The sequence below is a fragment of the Python bivittatus genome, unplaced genomic scaffold (assembly GCF_059951505.1).
Source record: "Python bivittatus isolate LINGU-HERP-01145 unplaced genomic scaffold, Pbiv_v1 ctg000680_np1212, whole genome shotgun sequence".
Classification (NCBI taxonomy): domain Eukaryota; kingdom Metazoa; phylum Chordata; class Lepidosauria; order Squamata; family Pythonidae; genus Python; species Python bivittatus.
In genome coordinates this window covers 10,329,540-10,343,516 of record NW_028277095.1, presented here as the reverse complement: position 1 = coordinate 10,343,516, position 13,977 = coordinate 10,329,540, and the positions used below count along the sequence as shown (strand labels likewise).

The window sequence follows — 13,977 nt, the reverse complement described above, 5'->3', positions numbered from 1 at the left end:
GGGCGTGGCCGGCCGTGACGTCCCGGCAGTGGAACGGCCGCGCAGGCGCCGCGCTCGGGCCGTCCTAACGATCTCGGGGCGGCGGGATGGCTACGCAGGAGCTGGAGGCGCTGCTGAGCGGCAAGGGCTGGCCAGTGCCCGCCGCGGGCGACTATGACTTGGGCACCCCCGAGCCGGCGCGCCTGCGAGGGAACGTCTGCTACGTGGTGATGGCGGTGTTACTCAACGAGAAGGTGCGCCGCGCGCCGCGCCGCGCCGCCCCCCCCGGGCCGCCCGCTGACAACCACTCCCTCCCTCTCTCTCTCTCTCTCTCTCGCGCGCGCGCAGAACGAGGTGCTGGTGATGCAGGAGGCCAAGCCCGAGTGCTACGAGACGTGGTACCTGCCGGCCGGCCGGATGGAGCCCCGCGAGACCGTCGTGGAGGCCCTGCGGCGGGAGGTGCAGGAGGAGACGGGGCTGCAGTGCCGGCCGCTCACGCTGTTGGCGGTGGAGGAGCGGGGGCCCAGCTGGATCCGCTTCGTCTTCCTCGCCCGGCCCACCGGTGGGCGCGCCCGACGCGGGTCGCGGGGGGGGGGCGCGCGCTGAATCGGCTGAAACCGAAGGTGGCTTGGAGCTGGTTCGCCGGGGAGTGGCGCGCGGAAGGGAAGGGCCGTCCCCTCCTGGTCGGTGGGGGGTGTGCCGCTGCTCGCCTTAATTTCGGGGAAAGGGGCACCGGGGATTTTGAAGAGCGCCTGCTGGGATGGGTCCTAGGTTGAAAAGCGCCTGCTTGGCACTCGATGCTTTTGTGCCCTTTCAACAGTAATTAACTTTCTTCTCCCAGCTGGTACCCCTTAAGAAGCGATTTGCCCCTTCAAGTCCTTGGGGGATGCTTCCTAAAAATGCTCCCTATTTCAAGAATGACTCTCTCAAATTCTAGCCTAGGATTTTTTTTTTCTCCTTAGCTCAATAAAGCTTGGCATGCTTTCTCTGATGCTGCTTTAGCTTTGCTATAAATCCATCCCATTTGTGCTTTGCCCCTGTTAATCCAGCCTAAGAGAAACTTTTTGCGTGCCTGCAGAACCCTGCCGCTGATTTCTCTCTAGCCTTATCTGCGTATTTCAGGCCATGCTACTAAAAACACAATCTCAGTTTGTGTTCCAGATCCGCACCAATTCTCTCCAGCCCGGTCCTTGAAACAAACCACGCCAGCGCCACCCACCACATACACACCTGTGCCCGATTTAGCCACCTAGCTCTGATGTTGCTTTCTCTAGGTGGTGCCCTCAAAAGCCTGCAGCAGGCAGACGCAGAGTCCCTGCAGGCCCTGTGGTGGGACCGAGAGACGCCAGCTCTTCCACTCCGTTCACGAGACATCCTGCCCTTAATGGACCTGGCTCTACAGTATCAAGCCAGCCCCCGCCATCCTCCGATTCTGCCTGTGGAGCTGCCGTGTGCTTCAGTTTGCCAGCGATTCCTGCTTGTCTTTGCTGGCAGCAGCGATGGTGTATGGGTGCTCCTGGGAACAGCAGGAGCCCCACACCTCCCCATGGCGACGAGCAGCCTGGATCCCCCAAAGCTGGGCAGCAGGCTCCTGGTGGCCATGCAGCAGCTTCTCCAGAAATGCATGGCCCAGTCCAAGGTGGCTGTCAATCCCCAGGGCTTGCTTGGCCTGCAGCACCTTGGCAAGGAGCCAGGGCAAAATGATGGCATCTGCTTCAATGTGGTAGCCACGATTGGAGGCAGCAGCTCACCGGAGCAGGGACCACCAGCATTACAGGATCCAGCTTTCACCTGGTGGAAAGTGGAAGATGCAGCTCTGAAGAGCAAGATCCTCCAAAGGCTTAATACCTCTTCCTTTATCCCCATTCAGAGTTAGATTTTGCCAGCCAAGGGCTGTGCCAGCAGAGCAGAAATCGAAGCCACCTCCTCTTGACCCAAGTTCTGGTCAAGGAGGAAGCAGTGATGACAGGACCCAGCAATCTCAAGAGAGGAGCCTTTTATCCCAAAGCCCTGCTGGGAGTACCCCGATGTCACAGAATACAGCGTGGGTCCACAATACCCCTTTTCCAGATGATGCAATGCTTCCCACCACTGCAGAAAGCAAGGTGGGCAGGAAGGGTCATGGTACATTTACAGCTGCTTGCAGTAGTGGCCAGCCAAGCTTATGCCCAGCGTAGTTAATAAAAATGCTTGTTTCCTTGTGGCTTTGCTGTGTTAATCTGCAGGGAGAAGGTGACAAAAGGTTCCCAGAACATTTATTCATTAGATGCATATCCCATCTTTCCTCCAGGGGCTCCAAGCAGTCTTGGAGCAAAGATAGCGAAGGCAGGTTTCCTTTTGTTCACTATTTATTTCAGGCCTAAGATCAAGTCACTGCAAAGCCCTAGGCAATATGCAAAGATCGAAAAACACATCCAGACATATTCATTGACTTGGGACACCCTCCGAGGAATGAGATGGTGTGGGTTTCCATTATCTCATGACAGCAAACTCCTGGTTCAAAAAAAGGCAACTAGGGGTCAGGTAGAATGGGCAGGGTTAGTCTTAACACTGTGATGGAAGACATTGCAAAAAAACAGATACCAGCACAGAACCTTCACCTTGGGTACATATGCCCAGAAAGGTTAAGTGGGCGCAGAAAAGAGAAGAGGGTCACTTGGCTGGACAGTCCAAGAGAAATAAGTGCAAGCTATGGCCAGGAGTCTTCGGAGCCTTCCCCTGTTGGCCTGGGCTTTGTGTTGCACTTAGAGATGACCACAGTTGTAATAGGAGCAGCAGAGAACATGAAAGGAGGCATAGTTTATAGCAGCAGATCCCAAACTCCAAGCACCATGGAAAACTTTTACAGGGATCTCCATGATTTAATCCCAATGGCTAAAACAAGCTGAAAATAGCCCCACCTTGCCAATAATTGTAGAAGATAGCAGTCCAGACGCTTTATCTGGATTTTTTTGTTCTTGAGGAAGATGCCAAGAAGACCTCCAGGATATTAGGCTCCTCTTCCAGAAGAATGACAAGGCCAGGGCTGGCAAGCTGGGTCATGCATCAGAAGGCAGGCAGGCTAGCTCACCAAAATCACAGCACAATCAAGGGGCACAAGTGAGAATCTATCTTGCTTTGCTCAGGTAAGGGGAGCTGCACTGGGGCTGCTGATGAAGCAACCAATTGCTTCTTATCCCACTGTCCCTGCCTTGACTCCTCCTCATGCGGAGCCACTTTTATACCAAAAGCAAGGAGGTGACTGCTGCTTTTCTCTACACACAGGAAGTCGCCTATGGTGCTGCTCTTTCATTTATAGGTGAAAGCCCCAGAGAGACATGGGAGCCAATGTGTCAGAGACCCAGACCTTTCAGCTGGGTGAAGGGGCACACTGCTGACTCTGTCCAGCAGGGCCCTTGAGCACAGACTTGACAAAGACGATGGCAGCCAGCTCTTTGCAGAATTCCTCCAGCACAATCACCCCCTCCAAGAGCATCTGGTGGCCAATCCTATAAGGAGATTGGATGCAAGACAAAAAAGATAGTTGTCCTCTTCTTGTCAGCTGCCCTCTCCCTGCCCCCCCCCCCCGCCGATTCTAGATAAAGTTTATAAAGGCCTCTACATAGGAAAAGCTGCTGACAGCAAACGTAAGGACCACCTGATTATTATTACTGCTCTCAAATTTGCAACCAGAGGTCTCAGGCTCTACACGCTTTCTCCAAGGCAGGTCACTGCTATTGGAGAACAGCTGCTTCCATCAAGATAATGGCAGGGCTAGACTGACCCCAGCTGTTCTCTGGGCCACAATGCTGTAATAGTCTCTGTACACCACATGGAGAGCTTTGTCTCAGGGAGCCAGGACTCCAGAAGACGACAAGAACAATTGGGGCCTGAAGGTGCTCAGCCAAGTTGCTGAACAGAAGCTGACCTCTGAGACAAACTAAAGAAACAGCAGCGCTCCTCTCTCCAGCCCACTTACAGTTGCTCCTCCAGCACCAGCCCCATTAGCTTTCTCCGGACCAGTAGCAAGTTGGTGGGGAAGTCTGTGATCCGATGGGCAATCTGCATCAGGCTGCCAATCACCTGGCAGGAAAGAGAGAGGGTGAACAAGGCGGTGCAGGGAGTGCAGCAGCAGCAGCAGCAGCAGCAGCAGCAGCAGCAGCAGCTGGAGAGGAGGTGGCTGGGCACTCCTTGACTTCTCTGCAGAAGCTCATGGCTCCGCCGTAAACTCAGTGACAAAGTTCCCCACCCTGTGCTTGTCCCCACGTCACAGGCTAAATGTTACCCTGATCAGCACCGAGAAGAGGGTCCTGCAGCCAGGGGCCAGTGGGAGGTAGGGGTCCAGTAGATACTCATGGAGATGAGGGTGAGGGAAGAGGGCCAAGCGAGACAGCAGTGACGTCACCTGCAGGTTCACTGCATAGGGCTGCCATTGAGGGGGAGAGAAAAGACACAGGGTTTCATCCACAACCTGCCGCTGGCTGAGCAGCAGCAGGACTCCATCAACCACCCAGAAGAAAAGGGAGCAGAAGGAAGTCACCGCCTGTGACACACACCCACAACAATGGTTGCGCTGCACCATGTTCCTCAACTATAAAAGGGCAAGAAGAGAGGCCTGGAATGTTCCAGGACCCCTTTTCCTTGAAGCTGCCTTCCTGCAACAAATTGGGGACACTGCCTTGCTATCTCCAGAGGGAAGCCTCCATATTGGAGCCTGAGGATGCTCTCCCAGTCTGCTTCCCTTAGGATCCTACCTGGTGTAAGATCTGGGCCAGCCGATCAAAGAGTACCTGCAGGAAACGGCCCTCATAAAACTGGGGTCTTGCAGGACTGCTCTTCTGGGGCAGCTGAACCTGGGGCCACTTCCAGTGCACAACATTCGCACAACATTCTTGAAACTGTCAGATGAGAGAACTGGTTGGATCATCGCTAGTCTGGATGTTTATTCACTTATCACAAGGTTTTATATGTTGCCCATTTCCATAGGACTTGAAGAGACTGACAAAAACAAGGAGTGCAAATACCAAAACCGCCTAACAGCCACCACACCGTTAGGTGCCAAACACTCAATGAAACACCCAGGTTTTAGGTGACCCGCAAAGGAGGAAACGACTCCCTGCGACTCCATTTACTTCACATGAGGAGGGAACCTTTGGGAATCCCAGGTCAAATCTTGCTGGGAAAGAGTCCTGCAGAAACCTAAGAACCAACACTTTGAACTAGACCTGGAAGCAAATGGGCGACCCGCTCAGTGACTGCAACATTAGGCATCATGGGGCTAAATCTGCCACCTCCAGTGGGCAGATGGACCAAGGGAAGCTTCCAAGGCAGCCCCGTCTAGTGTGTGCTGCAGCAGTCAAGTCTCCCTGATCCAGGTAAGCTCACAACTGGCACCCCAGCCAGAGCTGGGCAGAGGCGGCCCCAGTTCCCACCCTCTGCTTCAGCACAGCTGGAGATCTATGAAGGCCCTGAAGTTGCAGAGGTGCTCCTTGCAGCGAAACCTCGTAGCCCAAGGGCTCAGTAGTCCCAGAGCCAGAACTGACTTGCTGGGATTTACCCTGATCTTGTCCTGGCGGCCTCCAGGCACCAAGACTTCCACGGCATCCCTGGCTCAACCTGGAGTGACAGTCCATAGGTGAGTAGCTTCAGCTTACCAAGGGCACCTCAACCCCTGACAGATAACAGGTAACCTCTCCCAGCGGTTCGCACAGATGTTAAATTACCCAGGGGGAGGACTGAGCCCTGCAGCACCCCACACCAGCTAGACTACGAATACTGACAAGAGCGAGCCAAACCATTGCAAGACAGTGCCTCTGGTCCCCACCCTTTGCAGCTACTCCTCAGTAGTCAGTGGAACTGAATGCCACCAGAGGGCGCCCTCCCTCCAGGGCCTGGCAAAGGTCAATGAAGAGGATGACCAATTATGTTTCTGTTTCATGCCCAGGCCTGAAGGTCTACTGGAAAGGGTCTAGAAAATTCATTTCCTTCAGAACCCTTGGCTGTTGCAACACACACATCCTCCCTTTTTAACAGTGTGCTGCACCAGGCGCCATTTAAAAAAGAGGCCGGTACAAGAGAGGGACCAGGGGACACAGTGATATTTCTATCGTTGGAAAGGACACTGATCATTCCAGTTAACATTGGCCCACTGGAGTTCAGAAAAATAAACCAATTTCTTGTTTAGGATGCAGCATGGGAAGGGTATCAAAGGACTCACCAGCACTTTAGCATCGTGCACATAAGTGTCATATCCTGCCTCCTCCAAATAAGGTGAGGTCTTCACCTCACCTGGTACTAGGCAAAGGAAGCTGGGGGAAAAAAAACAGGAAGTACAGGTTAGGGCTAGCTGGAGTCTGAGCTCTGCAGACCCCATGCTCCCTGCTTACTCACACTTCATCCTTTCTGGCTAAGCAGAGCTGCCCACTTCAACCTTGGCTATGTTCCCACCATACCCCAAACTCTCCTAAAGGTGGCTTGCTTTGGGTCCCTTGTTGGGTGATCCTGCACCTATATTCATTTCCCTCCTGAATAAAATCTCCAGGGTGAAGGGCAACCAAGTCATGTGCCACACAGAACATAGGTGCCTTTCCTCGCAGTATCTCCAAAAGTCTGGGTTCCCTGCATGCCCACCCTTCAATCCTTTTGGCTACCAGGAAATCTGAAACTCTCCTTCTCAGATTTGCTTGCATACCAACCCTCAGGAAGTCACGGCCCAGATTTTGAGAAACACGGGCTTGAAGCAAAGGTGCATTTTCCTGAGGCTGCAAATCACTGCAGAGAACAGCCACATAAATCGAGAAAAACACAACTACTTTCAGGTGCTCCTGACGGGCTTCATGCACACCCACACTTGCTCCCAACTGCATTTCTGCCATTTTCAAATCTCGATTTCTACAGAATAATATTAAATATGCACTGAAAGAAGATGCCCCACAAAATCCAGACGACTGCCAGTGGGTGTAACTACAAGGGGCATTTTCTGGCAGCTTGGACAGAATTCTCAGTGCAACCTTTTTGCTTTGCCATCTCTTATTCCCTCAGATTTTCTATATGCTTTGACTGTGAGTACTCCAAGATGTGGGAAAATTCTGTTACGATGAGAATGCTATAGCTCATCCTAATCCGACCAAATAGGATCCTAAAGTAGAAGGTGAAATTTAAAACCAACGTACAGTATTGTGCAAAAGTTTTAGGCAGGTGTGAAAAAATGCTGTAAAGTAAGAATGCTTTCAAAAATATATATTGTAATTGTTTATCAATTTACAAAATGCAAAGTGAGCGAACAGAAGGAAAATCTAAATCAAATCAATATTTGGTGTGACTACCCTTTGGCTTCAAACCAGCATCAATTCTTATACTTGCACACTTGCACAAAGTCAGGGATCTTGTAGGATTAGAGTCAGGTTTATGATTAACCAATTATACCAAGCAGGTGCTAATGATCATCAACTTCATATGTAGGTTGAAACAGCCATTAACTGAAACAGAAACAGCTGTGTAGGAGGCTTAAAACTGGGTGAGGAACAGCCAAACTCTGCTACTAAGGTGAGGTTGTGGAGGACAGTTTCATGTCACAGGTCATACACCATGGCAGGACTGAGCACAGCAACAAGACACAAGGTAGTTCTACTGCATCAGTAAGGTCTTCCCAGGCAAAAATTTCAAAGCAGACTGGGGTTTCAAGATGTGCTATTCAAGCTCTTTTGAAGAAGGAGAAAGAAATGGGCAACGCTGAGGACCACAGACCCAGTGGTCGGCCAAGGAAACTTAATGCAGCAGATGGAAGACACGTCATGCTTACTTCCCTTTGACATCAGAAGATGTCCAGCAGTGCCACCAGCACAGAACTGGTGGAAGCCAGTGGGACCCAGGTACACCCATCTACTATCCAGAGAAGTCTGGCTAGAAGTGGTCTTCCAAGTGGTCTTGGAAGAATTGTGGCCAAAAAGCCATACCTCTGACGTGGAAACAAGGCTAAGCAACTCAGCTATGCACGAAAACATAGGAACTGGGGTACAGAAAAATGGCAGCAAGTGCTCTGGACTGATGAGTCAAAATTTGAAATATTTGACTGTAGTAGGAGGCAGTTTGTTCACCAAAGGGCTGGAGAGCGGTACAATAATGAGTGTCTGCAGGCAACAATGAAGCATGGTGGAGGTTCCTTGCACGTTTGGGGCTGCATTTCTGCAAATGGAGTTGGAGATTTGGTCAGGATCAATGGTGTCCTCAATGCTGAGAAACACAGGCAGATACTTATTCATCATGTCATACCATGTTCCAATTCCAAAGAAGGGCAACGCCAAAGAATGCTCAAACTATCGCACAATTGCACTCATTTCACATGCTAGCAAGGTTATGCTCAAAATCCTACAAGCTAGGCTTCAGCAATACATGAACCGAGAACTACCGGATGTACAAGCTGGGTTTCGAAGAGGCAGAGGAACTAGAGATCAAATCGCCAACATTCGCTGGATCATGGAGAAAGCACGAGAGTTCCAGAAAAATATCTACTTCTGCTTCATTGACTATGCAAAAGCCTTTGATTGTGTGGATCACAACAAACTGTGACAAATTCTTAAAGAGATGGGAGTACCAGACCACCTTACCTGTCTCCTGAGAAATCTGTATGCGGGCCAAGAAGCAACAGTCAGAACTGGTCATGGAACAACCGATTGGTTCAAAATAGGGAAAGGTGTACGACAAGGCTGTATACTGTCACCCTGCTTATTTAACCTATATGCAGAGTACATCATGAGAAATGCCAGGCTGGAAGAATCACAAGCCGGAATTAAGATTGCAGGGAGAATCATCAACAACCTCAGATATGCGGACGATACCACCCTAATGGCAGAAAGTGAAGAAGAACTAAAGAGCCTCTTGATGAGGGTGAAAGAGGAGAGTGCAAAAGCTGGCTTGAAACTCAACATTAAAAAAACGAAGATCATGGCATCTGGACCCATCAATTCCTGGCAAATAGAAGGGGTAGAAATGGAAGCAGTAACAGACTTCATTTATTTGGGCTCCAAGATCACCGCGGACGGAGACTGCAGCCATGAAATTAAAAGACGCTTGCTCCTTGGGAGGAAAGCTATGGCAAGCCTAGATAGCATATTAAAAAGCAGAGATGTCACCTTGCTGACAAAGATCCGCATAGTCAAAGCTATGGTTTTTCCAGTAGTAATGTATGGCTGTGAGATCTGGACCATAAAAAAGGCCGAGCGCCAAAGAATTGATGCCTTTGAAGTGTGGTGCTGGAGAAGACTCTTGAGAGTCCCCTGGACTGCTAGGAGGTCAAACCAGTCAATCTTAAAGGAAATCAACCCTGATTGCTCATTGGAAGGATCGATAATGAAGCTCAAGCTCAGATATTTTGGTCACCTAATGCGAAGAGAGATCTCTTTGGAGAAGACCCTGATGCTGGGAAAGATTGAAGGCAAAAGGAGAAGAGGACGGCAGAGGATGAGATGGTTAGATAGCATCACTGAAGCAATGAGCGTGAAACTGAGCAAACTCAGGGAGGCAGTGAAGGACAGGAAGGCCTGGCGCAATATGGTTCATGGGGTCACGAAGAGTCGGACACGACTTAACGACTAAACTACAACAACCATCAGGGAGGCATGTGATTTGCCCCAAATTTATTCTGCAACAGGACACCGACCCCAAACATACAGACAATGTCATTAAGAACTATCTTCAGTGTAAAGAACAAGCAAGGCGTCCTGGAAGTGATGGTTAGGCCCCCACAGAGCCCTGATCTCTGTCAGATTCAGCCTAGAAAGCACACACTGCTAGCCCAGAGCCGCTGGTCAGTTTCACCACCTCAGGCAATAGGTGATCAGGGCAAGGAAACAATGTAACTGCAAGTTAACTATGGACAGGGGGCATAGTTAATTAGAAGTGGCAGGGAGTTAATTAGAAGCAGCCAGCCCCCCAGGCACCCCGGGTAACTCCGTCTGACAATACACCGGGAGCACAGCAATCCAGAGGCAATCAGTGGCCAATTCAAAACCAGATTAAAACAGCCACTCCAACTCAACATGAGAAAAGCTGAAGGAATGCAAGGGACAAACAGACAAAGGAAGATAACAGAACAGAAACCGGCTGAATTTGCCATCAAGGGACAGATGGGTGCCCAGGGGAAGGGCAAGGGGTGGAACCAAGGGGTAATGATGGGTCAAGGGGGGAACCCTATAAAACAATTGTAAGAAAACATGCCAAGCCAACCCTGGCTTTGTCTGTAACCGCTCGCATTATGCCTGAATAAACTAGCTTCATTATGCCTGAATAAACTAGCTTTCGTCTGAGCCTGTGCCTCACGAGGTTTCTGTTCAGAGCCGAATGCAGTGAACCTTACCATCTCAGCATCATTGAGTCTGTCTGGGATTACATGAAGAGACAGAAGGATTTGAGGCAGCCTACATCCACAGGAGATCTGTCGTTAGTTCTCCAAGATGTTTGGAACAACCTACCTGCGAGTTCCTTCAAAAACTGTGTGCAAGTGTACACAGAATTGATGCTGTTTTGAAGGCAAAGGGTGGTCACACCAAATATTGATTTGGATTTCTCTTCTGTTTGCTCACTTTGCATTTTGTAAATTGATAAACATAAACAATTACAATATATATTTTTGAAAGCATTCTTACTTTACAGCAATTTTTCACACCTGCCTAAAACTTTTGCACGGTACTATACATGTGGATGTATGTTGCATAAGCTTCGTTTCAAGCTTATGCATAATACACTCTTAGGCAACACCCTTCTGATGTTCACAGCTGCAGAGCCCCAAACTCGGTAATTTAGGCAGTGCAACTCAATCATCTGTGGTAGTGGACTTGTTTCTTTGTATTCCAGCTAGGGATGCAACTCCCCACCATTGCTCTGTAGTAGCTGTACCTGCTGACCGCCTCCTTCACATCCACAGGCCCCTCTGGTTGGCTGGCCTGCTCCTTTGGAGCTGAAATGGCTGGCCTGCTGGGCCTCTGGAGGACAGCTGCTGGGAACCCGTCTGCGAAGTAAGGATCTTCTTCTAGGTCTCTGCAGGGATACGGAACAGGCCAGCCTTGACCATTTTTTCAAAATTACAGGCTATACTTTCATTTAAAGAAGCAAAAAACAAATATTTAACAATGTAGGCCAACTTCAACATTGCTGCCTCAGGAAAGGAGAACTGACATGCAGCGTGTACTGGTCTGTAAATCAGCCCTGGAATCCAAGCTCATCAGCTACTGCTTGAGCAGAAACAAGAAGAAATCAGCCCAATCCAGCAGAACTGAAGGAGATCCTCTCCTAGGTTCTGGCTGTGAACAACTGGTTTTCCTCCTCTTTCTTTCCCGCACCATTGCCTTAGTCTGTAAGCTAGAGGGGAGGCTCTGAGCTTCTTGTGGCGAAGTGTAAACAAATGCTAACACTGTATCACTGGGAACCATAAAAGTGGTTTCAACCCATTGAAAATGGCTCATAGGAACAAAAGGGGTCAGCCCAGTGCTAAAAAGCATACAGGGGTGGCAAGTGTCCCACCTTCTCCTTCCCACGCACAGATGTGGAGGCCACAAGGTGCCATCCACTCCTTCCCTAAGCCACTTACAGCCCATCTTCACAGGACTCTTGCTCACGGACGGCAGGTTCTTCCTGCCCAGGTGGACTTCTCAGGATGTAGCTGCGCTCCTCCAGATGGCACAGCACCAGGCTCTGCAAAATGCGCTCATCAGGAAGCTGAAGCAGCTCCTCAAACAATCGCAGGGTGGCCATACTGATCTGCAGCAAGGAGGAAAGTGTGAATAGTCGGGCTCGGTGAAGAAAGTCTGCGCGGCTCCAAGAGCCAAGCCAAGTCACTCAGGTCGTGGACACCATGGATGAAAGCCAGCTTTCTGGCCACGGGCTGCTGCAGCTTAAGTCAACGGCAAGACACTGTTTCCTCCCCTCTGGGGTACTGGAGTAAACTGGAATCTAAAGCTCGACCACAACTCCCAAAAGCTCCCAATCCTCAGCCAGGAGGCACAGCTGGCTAAGGTTTAAGACCCCTTTATAGAGGTGCTCTCATTTCCTTGCTGACCACTTAGAGCTTCTAAGCTGCAACAGAGCTCGAATGGAAAAGTACAGCCCAAGCCCAATTCTGCTTAGCCAGCTGTGCTCTTCAGACAGTGATCTTTCCCCTCGACTCTCATCTGGAAGCACCAGGGCCTCAGCGAAGAGAGAAGGATGCTTTGCATACACTCTCAGGTGCTTGTTGCAGAGGTAATTCCTAGCATTCAAAATATTGATGGATTCAAGTCCTGGGGGGTGGGGATGGGGGGCTGTACTTGTATTGCAGTTCTTGTAGAACTGACATGGAATTGGCAAGGGGTCCATCCGAGGCCCAAGCCTGGCCAAACTTTCTCTGCACAGCCCTGGCTCACCTCATCAGACGGATGGTTGCAGTTCTCAATCAGGTGTGAGCATAAGTTGGATGCCTGTTGCTGCCAAGCTGAATCTCTGGGCCTGACAGGATCCATTTCTGCTCCTAGCACAAACCCAACCAGCTGCCGGAGGAGGGCAGGAGCACAAATCCGCCCCACCAGGCCTGTCAGGATGGCTGTTGAAAAGAGAATCCCAGATTCTGACCTGCCAAGAAAGGACACACTGAGCAGAGGGCTGCCCTTTGGCTGTGGCTTCCATCTGAGCTCCCTGGCAACGTGGCACCTGCAGTCAAGCTGGTTGGTGTCCACTCAGCCCAAACTTACATTTGCAAGAGGTGAGGCTGTAAGGTTTCCAGGAAGAGCCTCTGGCCCACAGTTTTGCTCATAGCATCTCCAATAACCTGATGGGGTGCACAGCCACAATTAATCAGTCCAGCCCACCCCCCATCCCACCCTAATGATGCACTCATCACCTGGAGGCCAGCAAGCAGACCAAGACCAGGGAGGCAGAGGAAAAGGGCATGGGGAGAGGTTTCGTACAGGATGAGCCTCTTTTGTGAGACAGTCACAAAAATCCAGCCAGCCAAAGAAAGCCTGAAGGCTGTATTCTCCTGGAAAGGAGCTTTCCTCAACACAGGTATCCCTCGGAAGCCTGCAAAGTTAAAAGAGGAGAGACTCAACCCAACTGCAACCAATCGTGCTGGCATCCTTTTGCTGGGGGCGGGAGAAAAGAGGAACCAAAGTCAGGGAAATGGATGGCAGAAAGTTTCATCAGGAAGCTAGCCAGATGAACTGTGGGTTTTCATACCTGCCAATGTTTTCCTCCCTATAGTGTGTTTGTGTGTCAAGCTGACCCTCAGTCATCCTACTAAGGTATCTTTACAGTCCTTGTCTGATCTTGAATCACTACATCACACCATTTGCCCAGGTAGCCTTTTCTTTAAATCTGATCCAGGCCCTTTCACTTGGACTTGGATTTGCAACATGGGTAGCTGCTGAAGAGCAAGATGCTGACCAGAAAGATGGGAAGCCAACACCTTCTTGAGCGGGTGGCAAGGTAATTTGTCTCCTGATGAAATTTCTGCAGGTCTCCGACAAACTATGTGAATGTGGCTGTTATCCTGCCTCTTGAGCAGGAAACATTCTCCCATTCTCCACACACTTCCCGTGTAATGCATTCAGTAAAAAACAAAAACCAACCAAGTCAGTTATTACCTAGTATAGCCACAGGAAGCCTTAAAAAAAAGTGAGCATGTATAGCCTAAATACAAATAGTCCACGACTTATGACGGCAACTGGGACTGGAATTTCCATAGCTAAGTGGATGCAGTCATAAAATGCAACCGCACCACTTAGTAACAGCAATCCCTGCAGTCCTGGTTGCCATTGTTAACTGGATCTCAGGGTCATTAGGTGAGGTAACTTCCTGCCGGTTTCCCACAACCAAAGTCAGTGGGGAAGCTGACAGGAAATTGCAAGTCCCAGGCTGGCAGGCAGGTAAGTGGCTGCTACTGGGTGGGGGAGGGAGTGAGGGGGTGCGGGGGAGGCATGGCGAGGGTCAGGGAGGGTGCACGAGAGTTGAGGAGGGTGCAAGGGGGTGTGCAAGAGGCGCCGTGAGGTTCAG

At 50.4% G+C, this 13,977-nt stretch overlaps 2 protein-coding genes across 4 annotated transcripts in view; one reads left to right on the top strand and one right to left on the bottom strand.

Annotated features, from left to right (window-relative positions):
- The first annotated feature begins 9 nt into the window (after positions 1-9).
- On the top strand, positions 10-2,182 carry NUDT18 (nudix hydrolase 18). Its single transcript, XM_088152013.1, has 3 exons — positions 10-233; positions 328-541; positions 1,254-2,182. The coding sequence occupies exons 1-3, from the start codon at positions 87-89 to the stop codon at positions 1,853-1,855; spliced, it is 963 nt and encodes a 320-aa protein (XP_088008139.1). The 5' UTR covers positions 10-86; the 3' UTR covers positions 1,856-2,182.
- A 127-nt stretch (positions 2,183-2,309) lies between these two features.
- The window catches only part of FHIP2B (FHF complex subunit HOOK interacting protein 2B), a 16,330-nt gene continuing 4,662 nt past the window's right edge, over positions 2,310-13,977 (bottom strand). Inside the window, exons 8-17 of one of the 3 annotated variants that reach the window (XM_088152000.1) lie at positions 12,894-13,005; positions 12,678-12,754; positions 12,354-12,558; positions 11,543-11,712; positions 10,852-10,992; positions 6,176-6,266; positions 4,749-4,856; positions 4,244-4,384; positions 3,938-4,041; positions 2,310-3,467 (exon numbers count right to left, since the gene is read on the bottom strand). In XM_088152000.1, the coding sequence (XP_088008126.1) occupies positions 3,329-3,467; positions 3,938-4,041; positions 4,244-4,384; positions 4,749-4,856; positions 6,176-6,266; positions 10,852-10,992; positions 11,543-11,712; positions 12,354-12,558; positions 12,678-12,754; positions 12,894-13,005 (1,288 nt within the window). In that variant the 3' untranslated portion in view covers positions 2,310-3,328. Of the gene's footprint in view, positions 3,468-3,937; positions 4,042-4,243; positions 4,385-4,712; positions 4,857-6,175; positions 6,267-10,851; positions 10,993-11,542; positions 11,713-12,353; positions 12,559-12,677; positions 12,755-12,893; positions 13,006-13,977 lie in introns of all 3 variants that reach the window. The other 2 variants (XM_088151999.1, XM_088152001.1) reach the window with 2 other exon arrangements.

Excerpts from the sequence above, each read along its gene's own strand:
- NUDT18 (XM_088152013.1), top strand. The coding sequence starts at position 87 with ATGGCTACGCAGGAGCTGGAGGCGCTGCTGAGCGGCAAGGGCTGGCCA. Across the intron at positions 234-327 it reads CGGTGTTACTCAACGAGAAG|AACGAGGTGCTGGTGATGCA; the intron begins GTGCGCCGCGCG and ends GCGCGCGCGCAG. Across the intron at positions 542-1,253 it reads CTTCCTCGCCCGGCCCACCG|GTGGTGCCCTCAAAAGCCTG; the intron begins GTGGGCGCGCCC and ends TGCTTTCTCTAG.